A 12,335-nucleotide genomic window follows, 5' to 3' on the forward strand; every position below is an offset into this window, starting at 1 on the left:
TGCCAAGCAGGACGGTGGCGCTCCAACCGTGCAAGAGAATGAATCGCAGAAGCAGCAGGGGCCTCTGACACACGCATCATTTCCACAGGGCGTTGACCCATGTCTACATTTCACGGGACAGACAGAGGCGAACGTTCCTCCATATGAATTCCAGATTGAACCGAGCTGGAGTACAGAATGAGGTTTCTAGCTCCCCCCACTGGGCACCGTGGTGGGGAAATTTTTGCTATTTCCTTTCATTGGAAAAGCCTATTAGTTTGGCGGTATGCTGGGACTGTGAGAGGAAAACACAGGAGCGAAGCGCTTTACAAAGTTAGGCTTTATCCCACCTTTGTGGTTCTGCTCAGGTTGTTTGTCTAATGCGTGAAATCTCGAGCCATTCTGCAATCGGCGAGGATCATTTTGCTCATGATTTGACAATTTCTTCATACCAGATCATCTCTATGCCAAGCCAGAATTGAATTTACTGCTGGAATACCTTCTGAAACACACACCGCATCAGATCTGTAACCGCAGGGAGACACAAACTCTTTTGCAGAGAATTAACTGTTGTGTTCTGTTATAAGTAACATTTTTTTAAGCAAAACCATCCATCCCATGAAACAGGAATTTTGGCTAATGTTCTGGCTAGGTGCTCTCAATGTAATGAACAAACATTCTTCCAGTAATGGTAATATAATGTTCATTCAAAGTTGTCTGGTCTTTAATAATGTTCTCAAAACGTTAACATAAAAACACAATTTATACAACCTTCATGGAACGTTTTATTTGGACATTCATCTAACTCAACGTTTTCATAACCAAGGAAAAACTTTTTAAAACATTACAAAAATTGGACGTTTTGAAAGTTCAGAGAACTTTTTCAGAAATGACGTTTTCATAACTTAATGTGAATGTTTGCAAAATGTTCTCAGCACATATTTTGTTAGCTGGGATGCTACTCTCAGCTGACATGCCCCATTCTATCCAGTTCATTGAGACTTCATTTTTCCTGTCTGTATTTATGTTTGAACAGCATATTCAGTCAGGTCATTCCGTCGGGTGGTCTCTTCCTGTATCAGTGAGCAGTTGGGAACCAAAGTAAACTGCATAGAGGACCAAACTTTTGCCACAGGTCAAAACCCTAGCTGTGCGAGACCATCCATTGAAAATCTGGATATGTAGTCTTGTCTAGTGGTGTTTTCAAAAAGAAATGCTGATGCTGTGGTATTTGTCCATCTGTGAAATTGGAGTAAAAAATAACAGAACCTATAAGCAAAACTTGGTAGCTTAGACCTCCTGTAAGAATATTGTTTGAGGTCTATTGCGATATTTGACTGATCCTTAATAGCTGCCCGCTATGCCGCGTGAGAATCAACAGCAGACTGTTGATGTTTCACATTAAGCCAGAACAGCAGAGGATCACGCAAGTCCAGGTGGCCTATAATTTGCCATTACAAGGTATTTTGTGACATGCAAAATATTTGCTTTGAATAACAGCTGTTATCTGTAAAGGAAATCTAATATCATGCTCCAGTTGTTCATCAATCAGTACTCCGTTAGCATATGGCACATCATATGGTGCATTAAATAATGAAGCATAGATGTATCATCTGATTGTATCAGGTATGGTCATTGTAAAAAAAAAAATTCAATTGCTGCTGAGCTAAGCTTAGTGCTTTACTGCAGTTCAAGCTTTTATTCAAGCAATGGATTCAAGCCATATATTCTGTGGTAACTAGGATTTGGTCAGGATAGTGGAGCACTTGTCTGTCTATATATATATATATATATATATATATATATATATATATATATATATATATTTATCTTATGTATTTTTATTTATTGTTAATTAATTAATTAATTAATTTAGTCAACTGTATTTTTGTGAAATATGAATACCTTTTAAAATGTAATTTAGTCCTGCAATGGTAAAGCTGACTTTCCACTATCATTACTCCAGTCTTCAGTGTCACACGATCAGAAATCATTCTAATATGCTGATTTGCTGCTCAAGAAACATGTATTATTATTATCACAGCTGAAAACAGTTCTCTGCTTATTTTTATTTATTTATTTTGTGAAAACTGCATTTTCTTTTCAAGATTCTTAAAAAAATATTAATATATTTAAATTGTGCATTTTCTTTTCAAGATTCTTAAAAAATATTAATATATATATTAAAAAAATGATAACAATTCAAGAGTCTTTACTGTCACTATTAATCAATTTACTGTATCCCTGCTGTGTAAATATATATTTTTTAATGATGATTTCTTTCCAAAATAAATCTTACTGACCCCAGACTTTTGAACAGCAGTGACAGAGTACATAAGGTTGTATAACCATGTGCAACATTAAAGGTCAAGATTGTGCCGGAAAAAAACCTTACCCCAAAAATCGAACACCCATATAGTGCAAATCTGCTTGCTGCAGAGTTCCCTGTTACCAACGCTGGACTCTTCAGTGGGTTTGTGATGGAGTGGCAGAAGACAACCTTGTCTTACCTTGTCTAACTGTCAGCCTGGAAAAGATATCGTCTGACAGGCTGAATCGAAAGAGATCACTGAATTGATGAAGGTTCACTGGCACCATAAGAGAGAAAAGTGTGAATCAATTATGCGTGCTTCTGTGTGTCATGAAGAGAGAAGGATGACTAGAAAAGAGAAGGAAAAAATCGAGTGTGATCTCTTATTGCAAATGCGAATATTAGTGGGGCTAGCTTGCAGAAAAGGTCAATTGAGATGCCTGAGTCAATAGGGCTACACAGAGTCTGACCATTATTAAGTACCCTCAGCTAAGGTTAGATAATGTTCTGCATTGTAGAGAGAAATGGACTTCTGTTTTCTGTGTGGGTGTGAAAGGATCTCTGAATAGGGAAGCTAATCAATTAAACATTTCATAACAAAAAAAAAAAAAAAAAAAAAACATTGCACAACAGCTTGCTTGGCTCTCTCAATAAGATGAGAAGAACAGTAAATGATTATCTGTGAGAGGACCATCACTGCATGTGCATTATCACCATGTCTGAGACAAGTGAGTCAGCAAGCACAGGAAGTTCTTATAATGCATCTGTTCACAGCCAGCCTGCTTTATATCTCTTTTAACAAGGAAGGCAGGGGAAAGGAGTTTATTTTTCATGTAAAATACCATGGTACAGTAACCGTATGATGAAACTGATAATTCTGTGGACTAAATTTTGTTTCCCAGGTAACTGAAACAAGAACTGGCCCTCTCGGCTGCAGTAACTATGACAACCTTGATTCTGTCAGTTCTGTGCTGGTTCAGAGTCCTGAGAACAAAGTCCATTTGCAAGGTATAACATAATTTGTTCAAATCTAGTATTTTAAGTTTTGATGCTGTGAGAGACATTTTATTTAATGAGAAACACAAAAGGCTCTTTCCAAAAGCTAGGGAGTTACTGTAAAATTATGACTCTGGACAGGACAAATCATAGTGTAAGATACCTGATTTTGCTCATAACTCCATTTTGACATTGTGTAGTGTATGTATATGTCAGTTTTGGTTTTGGAACAGAGTCAAAATCTTTGTAATAGCAAAAGTACTTGTTAAAAAGTTTTGGCCACATTTCAGGCTCCGCGGCAAACATCCAAGTTTATCATGCACACTTCCGTTCAAAAGTTTTAGATCGGCAAGATTTGTTTAGGTCTTTAAAAGAAGTCTCTACTGCTCACCGAGGCTGCATTTATTTGATCTAAAATACAGCAAAAACAGCAATACATTGAAATATTTGTACAATTTAAAATAACTGTTTTCTATTTTAAAATATATTCAAATAGAAAACAGTTATTCTAAATTGTAAAAAATATTTCACAATATTACTGTTTTTGCTGTATTTTGGATCAAATAAATGCAGCCTTGGTGAGCCGAAGAGACTTCTTTTAAAATACATAACAATTTTATAGATTTAAAACTTTTAAAAAGGTAGTGGATGTATATGTGTGCACTAGGTGACCACATGACCCTCTTTATCAAACCACTTAACTCAGGTGACCCAGTATTCTCATAACAATCTTTCTTTTCTTTTTATCTGAAGGCTTACAGGTCATTTTGCCAGATTATCTCAGAGACACTTTCGTCCAAGCAGCTCTTAGTTACATTGCCTGCAATGGAGAGGGAACATTTGTCTGCAGAGACAATGACTGCTGGTGCAAGTGTGATCCAAAGTTCCCAGAGTGCAACTGCCCCTACATGGATATTCAGGCCATGGAGGAAAGCCTTTTGCGAATCTCTGAATCATGGGCTCTTACCTACAAAGAGTTTGAAGATTCAGGTAAGAGATAAAATTTTATCATATTTCAGTTGAATACTTGAACTTTTTATTCAGTTTCATTTGTCCTCATAAAGAAATGTCTCAGTCACCAGCCCAGCTAACAAAAATATGTTTTAAAAATGTTTTGCAAACATTCCCATTAAGTTATGAAAGTGTTCATTCTAAATGTTCTATGAAATTTCAAAACGCCCAGTTTTTTAAATGTTTTAAAAAAAAAATTGTTTTGTTTATATGGCCATTAACATTACAATTGATCATTTTGCAAACAATATAGGAATATTACTTTTAAACGTTCCCTGAACATTCAGACACATGTAGTAACATTTTTAAAAAGTTTGATGAACATCCAAAGTTGTACTTTTCAGAAGAAGAAAAAAAGACAAATATTGTTTTTGCTTACGTTTTGAGAACATTATTATTATAGACCAGATGACTTTGAGGGAACATTATATTAACGTTATTCAGCAAGGATGCAATAAATTGATAACAAATTACACTAAAGTAAAGTTACAAAAGAATAATTGTGTTCATAACTGAGAGAACCTTGCCAAAATATTAGTCAAAGTTCTGAGAACATTCCCTGTTAGCTGCATGGACTGCACATTCTTTGACCTAAAGCAATACATTTTTATTAATTGTAGCATATTATGGCTGCGTAGGCCATATTTAGAAATGCTATTATATAATTATAATTGTTTGTTACAGTATTTTATATAATTATGTAATTTACTCCTGTTCAATCATTGCTGATGATTATTGACTTAACTAAACTTAACTAGTACTTTCAATAAAGTGTAATTTCTATGTAATTTGCTCTATAGGCCAGACTGATGAAACATGAACAACTTTTAGTGAATCCTGACAGTCGCCACACAATGCCCTTCAGAGACCACGTTGGATTAGAAAAAAGATCCTGCTCAACATATTGCCTTACAGTATGTTGAGCAGGATTAATCACCCATAAAATGCTTTATTGCCCATCCAGCATCTTTCATCAAGCGTATGAATGAGAGCACTTAGCATAATGTTTAGGTACTGTATTACTGCCTGTCGAGGTCAACCCACAGTGACCATTAATGCTTGAGCAAAATTAAAACGCATGGATTTTTTTTTTTTTCACACTCTCATCTTTTTTCCGACTTCCCAAAATAACCCTGAGTTCAATTACTTTCGACGTTTATGTTATTAAAGCTATCAGGAAGGGCCAGGTAAGGTATACATACTTTATCAAGTATCATAGATGTGTCCTTCTGTTAGGGGCATCAAAGGCATTCAGCATTCTTCCCCATCAGCTAAAATGAAATGCTTTGAAGGAACTGCTCGAAAAATGTCTCTTCAGTGAAACGATTCCTTCTTATTGTCAAGCAGAGTGAAGTATAAAGGCAGCGCATTCAGGCATATACCCATTGTTCAGTCAAGTTTACATGACAACACTCCTATATCTGAAAGAACTTTTCCTTTCTTCAACAGATGAATTCAAAACATTTCTGATGAGACTGCCGCAGAATTTCTTCCTCAACTCCTCAATGATCCAGCATTTGTGGTCGCTGGATGGTGTGTTTCAGCGGCGCTATGAGCAGCTGGAAAGCAGCATGAAAAGTATCTTCAAGCGAGCCCAACGAGTGGTTTACAAGCTCTTCAGCCTCAGCAAGAGGTGCCAAAAGCAGCCCCACATCAACTTACCGCGTGAAAGGTGAACACAACAGACTCATTATCTCCTCATTGTTGTGATGATAAATACACTGATACTTAATTCCGAAATGGAATAATGTCCTCATTTACTGCATCAAGAGAGGAAAGTCTTCACATAGTGTTTATCATCATTACTTGTGTTCTTGAGTGGCCCGCATTTCAGACTCCATGGGTTGCAGAGAGGAATGTTTGTCAGCGTGCTTCAGAGTGAAAAGAAGCACGAGTGTTCCTGTCTCTTTTGTGTTTACCCATGATCAATAAGACTAGAGCTAGTATAGTGGTTCTCAACTGGTTTTGCTTCAGAGGCTACATTGGATACTTCATACCAACATAGTTTAAACAATATGTAATCTAGATTGTATTTACATTTGCATTTGCTGTCATACAGCCTCTGACATCAACAAATGATATAGGAAGTGTTTTCTCCTCCCTTTTCAAATATTTACAAGCCTAATTATTGTGCTATCCAAACCATACACAGTTATATGGTTAATAAGAAAAATGTCAAAGGGATAGTCCACCCTAAAATGAAAATTAAATCATAACTTACTCACCCCGGTGTTGTTCTAATGTCGTATGCCCTTTTTTATTTTATGGCCCAGAAAAGGATTTTATTTATTTAGTTATTTCAAAATTTCATGTTGTGTTTTTGTTCATCTTGATTTCTCACAACTTGTGTTTTTTCTGGGCGACACTGAGTGAACTGCGTCACTAATAGAGTCTCACGAATGTGCACGTCGTGCAGCCATGCAGAGAAGACCAAACCCATAAAAGGTCAAAGGTTTTGTTAAAGGTCCCATGACATGCTACTTTTTGTAGGCTTTAATATAGGCCTTAGTGGTCCCTAGTACTGTATCTGAAATCTCTTTCCAAAAATTCAGCCTCGGTGCAGCATTATAGCCACTACAAGCCAGTCCCAGAATGAGCTTCCTTCAGACAGGCCGTTTCGGTGTCTGTAGCTTTAAATACTAATGAGGAGGAGAAAGGCGGCGCAAGGTGGAGGGTGGGTGTGGCCTTGACCATCTTGCGCAACGGTAACGTGGCGTGCATGTTTACGTTGGATATAGCAATGGCACGAAGACACGCAGTCTTTCAAGCATTTCAGTTTGACCCAGAATCTGATCCAGATGGAGAAGCAACGGATGAAGAAGATGCAACTCAGCGGCTCCAGCAGGACGTTTCCGAATGGTTAGTTTAAAATATTATGTCTGGATACGGTACTTTATTCGGATGGTTTACAGTTATCATCATGTAGCTAACGCTAACCTACTGTTGCCTTTTCATGAGAGATCTGTAACGTCTGTAATTTATCTTATTACAATTACATCAAGCTCTGCGATCTTGAAATGCGGATATCGCGCGCGCCATATAACCAACAGGAAAACGGTTATCCAAATAACAAAGACGTGTACAACACTCGCGTTACAGTGTGTGTATTCACACACATAAACTGCATAGCTAATGTTACAGCCACATTCTACGTGTAAAATCTAGGTAACCATAAACAGTAAAGCAACACACTTATATATCATTAGTTGACTTACTTGTCCGAGGTGTGTAGCTGAGCCAAAGAGAGTGATCCAGACTTTAGTTTCAGACGTTCAGCAAGCCCAGCTCTGTATTGACCCTTCGGTGTTCATTTGTACATCCAATTATTGAGCAATTGTTATGCTTCGCTCGCTCAAAAGCCATGATATCTCTCGTGGACAAACTAAAATCGCGCGCGCACGTTCCTACTTCCTAGCGCATTTTCTCATGGGCGGAAAATATTCTCTGGGCGGGCAAAGCAGAGACAGGGGAGGTAACATTTCTCCTTATGACATCATAAGGAGGAGATTCAAGATCAGCGCGTATGAGCCTCCATTTTCTCAAAGGCAGAGAAAGATAGCAAAAGCTCGATTTACACCGATTGAAATTTCTAGAAACTTGGGGACCATATACAGGCTAGGGGAACTCATATTAATGTTAAAAAACCTCAGAAAGTGAAAATGTCATGTCATGGGACCTTTAAATAATACATACAATTTCGGTTTGTTTTTCACAAAACCCTATCTTATATCCCCCTATTTACATATTTAATACCCAAATCAATTAATCACAGAATTATTTTATCATTTAAATGATTAATTAAAATTATTTGATCATTATTGTATTATTGCCACCCATTTTTTCAACCCACCAGTTGAGAATCTGCGGTTTAATGCAGTCTTCAAAAATGTTAGGCTTTCAAATTCCTTTGGTATCAGAACATTTATAGGTTTGCATACATAAAACATGAAGCAATTGTGAAATGCTAAGTAACATTGTTGCCAAATTGGCACCTTTATTCAAAGGAACAATATATGTCTGTACTTGTCTTTCTTTGTAGAAAAAGTTTTATTTTTGTGGAACAGAATTATGTTTGTGCTAGTTTTAATCTTGCCATCTGCTGCTGTACCGGTTTCGGATACATGACAATTTAATCTCAACAATCAGCGTTTAGGCAGACTAACTGATTTTTATATTATCTTTCCTAAAATATAGGCCACAGTCGTATTGGCTGAACTACTTCCAGTCTTTACTATACTGCTCTGAGAACAACCATCTAGGCTCCTTCTCAGAAGAGCTGCACACCTGCATTTGTGCATATGACCACAGTTCCTGCCAGGTACCTACACCATGCTCTGTGGGTGAAGGTACTGCTTGCGCTGCTTGTGCTAGCGACAACCATACTCGCTGTGGCAGTTGCAATGTCGGCTACATGTTAAGTCAAGGGTCCTGTCGACCAATGGTGGCGGATTCCACAGAGAACTACCTGGGCTTTGAGACTGATCTTCAAGACCTGGAGCTACGCTATCTCCTACAGAGAGCCGATCGACGCTTGGAGGTCCATGCTATCTTCATCAGCAATGACATGCGTCTAAATAGCTGGTTCGATCCTTCATGGAGGAAGAGGATGCTGCTAACACTAAAGAGTAACAAATACAAATCCAACCTAGTCCATATGCTCTTAGGCATCTCCATGCAAATTTGCCTTACTAAAAACAGCACTCTGGAACCTGCACTCACTCTCTTCATCAATCCCTTCGGAGGGAGCCATTCAGAGAGCTGGTTAATTCCTGTGAACGAGAACAATTTTCCAGACTGGAAGTCTGCTAAGCTGGACCTTCCGCTTGAGTGCTTTAACTGGACCTTGACTTTGGGCAACAAGTGGAAGACCTTCTTTGAGACGATCCACATTTACCTGAGGAGCCGCATCAAAACTCCAGGCGCCGGGATCAATGAGAGCGTTTACCTGGAGCCTTTGGAAATGGCCGACCCTACAAGAAATCTGGGGTATATGAAGATCAACAGCATTCAAGTGTTCGGTTACAGTATGCATTTTGACCCGGAAGCAATACGGGACTTGATCCTGCAGCTGGACTACCCGTACACGCAGGGGTCGCAGGACTCGGCCTTGCTCCAGCTGCTGGAGATCCGAGACCGGGTCAACCGACTATCCCCACCAGGCCAGCAACCTCTGGACCTGTTCGCCTGCTTATTACGCCACCGTCTCAAACTGACAGCTAATGAAGTGGTCCGGATTCACGCCTCACTCCAGTCCTTTAATTCCCGTCTCCCCAATTCTCTGGATTATGAGACTACTAAACTCTGTAGCTAACGGCTAAAGCATCATAGCAGAAAGCAATAGAACAACTGTAAAAATGCAGAGTAGACTGTTAAAGTCAAAGCTGCAATGACTTTCAGTGCTAGAGACACTTTTGGACACTGACAGAAGTTTTTTGTGACTTAACGTTCACTAGTAGATCATCTTGCTCAAAAGAACAGACTCATTTTTATTGTATAGTACACTGAGATCAAAGAGGAGGTTTGAAAAATATATGGAGTGTTTGTTTGTAATTTTTATATGTTTTTTCTTTCTTTCTTTTGCTTCAGTGACAGTGCACTTTCCTTGGAAATAATACAGTGATGTCAGTCAATTTTGTAGATAAATTGTTATTAAAACATCATGGTTGTAATGGAGTAATGGTTGCATTATTTATCAGCATATTTTTATTGCTATGTGACAGTTTAGTTTATTGGAAAATGAAACACATTTTATATTTGCAATTGAGTGCACTTAATGAGGAATTAAATACATTAAACATGATATACAACTTTGATAAAATAATAATGAAACAGATTTATTAATATAATTATGTTTGTTAGATCCATGTCTCTTCTCTCATTGGAAGAGAGAATGTAGTTTTCTTTTAGCCTACTCTAAGCATTACAGTGTGTGTGTGTGTTTTTTTTTTTTTTTTTTTTTTTTTTTTACTATAGAAACAATGTCCTGTACATTAGCAGTAGGAGTTTTTTATGTTGATTTTATTAGATGTTATTTTATTGATATTATTTTCCCCCCCTATATTATATGTCCCATCTGAACCACATTGGCATGTTACTCATTTATAAGTTGGCCTTGAATTTTGTTTTCAAAAAGTTCAATAAAAGACAGGCTCTGTGTCCGAAATCGAATACTCCCCTATTATATAGTATGCAAAAAACAATATGACAAAAGAGTGTGTACATAGTATTCGAAAAACAATAGGCGAAAAGTACACGAATGTCCTACTGCTTCCACCAATACTCAGCAGTGCGCATTCGATTTATGAATTTCAGCGAAGAGAGCAACTTGATGCTTGTAGGTCATGTGACAGCAACATGCCAGATGTAGTATGTCTGAAATTCATTCATACTACCCATATTCATACTATAGGCCTATAGAACATACTTTTTAACGGTCACAAAGCAAATTCAAATGTAGTACCTACTCAGACAGTTATGCGATTTCGGACCCAGTGAAGGTATAGGTAGATGTATTTGTTGATGTTGTTGTTGTTTTATTTATTTATTTGTTGTCATTTTTAAAGGCATGGAGGGTGGTTCAAAAATATAAAGGGGTCTGTGAATATAATATTTGTCAAATTTGAATGGAACCACATATATGCAATGTTTGGGGCTGTATGTTTTTATTTACATTCCAACTAAACCTTGTTTATTTTCACAATTTGGAATTCAGGGTTTGTATTTGTCTAAGTATGTTTTCATTATTTTTAATTCATATCTTTTCATTATTTTTAATTCATATATTTTCATATCTTTCATAGTTGAAAATTGGCTTAGATTTACCACACTTTGTTACATCAGAACTTTTATCAAAGCCGTTTCTCTGTATATATATATATATATATATATATATATATATATATATATATATATATGTATGTGATTACAGATGAGCCTTACATTGGAATGTAACAGTGATGCCAAAATGGGGCAAAGATTGTGGAATCCAGTGTGCCTTTGTGAATACACAGTATACAGTTTTGCTTTACTTATTTTGTGCACCTCAGTTTATAATGCATATTTTTTTGCGGTTCACGCTTGTCAGAAATGGAAATTAATGTGTTTTTTTTCTTCTTCGGTTCAGCTATTTCTCACTTTTTCTTGCATTACAGTACATTAATTTAGACAGTGTGAATGCTAATTAGTTAGAATCAACACATGATGACAGATTACATTAATGCCAACAAAAAAAGTGTCAATCGCCTCTTCATAATCTGTGTTTGCACCTTTTACCTATTAGCACAATAAATAAAATGAGCCTTACCTAACTCACTTAGCTACATCCTTTTTCAAAGTTTACATATTATTGTGCAGAATAAAGAAAATGTTTCAAGAACAACAACATATAAATTGCAGACAAAGGAAAGTTTTGCATGTAGAAAATCTGAGATTTACACTGTTTGATAATGTAAAGGTCAAAGGATTGTACGCCAAAGGAAATTGTATGTGCCGTTTGAAAAGATCTTAGATGCACTTAGATGCATAATAAGATCTTAGAGGCACTCTGTAAAATCCAAAAGAGTAAATGATCTACAGTTGTGCTTCCAGAGAAAAGAAGCTTCTTAGAGTGAAGAACACTAATTTTATGTCTTCCTCGAGCATCTAACCGCAATGCAGCTACTGCAACATTTTTACATGTGAAACACCCCACGCTGTAGCAATTACTCTGCGAACACAAATGACCAAGGGAGCAGTTACTGCCAGAATGCATACACAAATCACCTGCGCGCTGCACCGAGAGCCTGTAAAATGAGAGCTTGTCAGTTGTGCTGAAATGAGTTGACACGTTCTTGTAATGACAAATATGACAATAAGAAATGGCAAAACATTACATAGGCAGTCTGTCTTTCTCGCAGCCTGACAAACAATTTATCATGCTGCTGCATTTGTAGTGAAAAAGCTGTGGAAAAGAAAAGACTGAGCATTGCATTATATTTACTGTGCAGCTCCTCTGATGAAGATGGAAAACTTTCCAACACAGACAGAGATTAAAGAAAGA

The 12,335-nt window shown here is 37.1% G+C and overlaps 1 protein-coding gene across 1 annotated transcript in view; it reads left to right on the plus strand.

The window, feature by feature from the left end:
- Positions 1–11,170, plus strand: part of brinp3a.2 (bone morphogenetic protein/retinoic acid inducible neural-specific 3a, tandem duplicate 2) — a 33,860-nt gene extending 22,690 nt beyond the window's left edge. The window contains exons 5-8 of the mRNA XM_082137393.1: positions 3,193–3,298; positions 4,040–4,276; positions 5,747–5,969; positions 8,492–11,170. Coding sequence (XP_081993519.1) covers positions 3,193–3,298; positions 4,040–4,276; positions 5,747–5,969; positions 8,492–9,608 — 1,683 coding nt within the window. The 3' untranslated portion in view covers positions 9,609–11,170. The remainder of the gene's footprint in view (positions 1–3,192; positions 3,299–4,039; positions 4,277–5,746; positions 5,970–8,491) is intronic.
- The last annotated feature ends 1,165 nt before the right edge of the window (positions 11,171–12,335 follow it).

Source organism: Leuciscus leuciscus, assembly GCF_965113295.1.
Source record: "Leuciscus leuciscus genome assembly, chromosome: 14".
Lineage (NCBI taxonomy): Eukaryota > Metazoa > Chordata > Actinopteri > Cypriniformes > Leuciscidae > Leuciscus > Leuciscus leuciscus.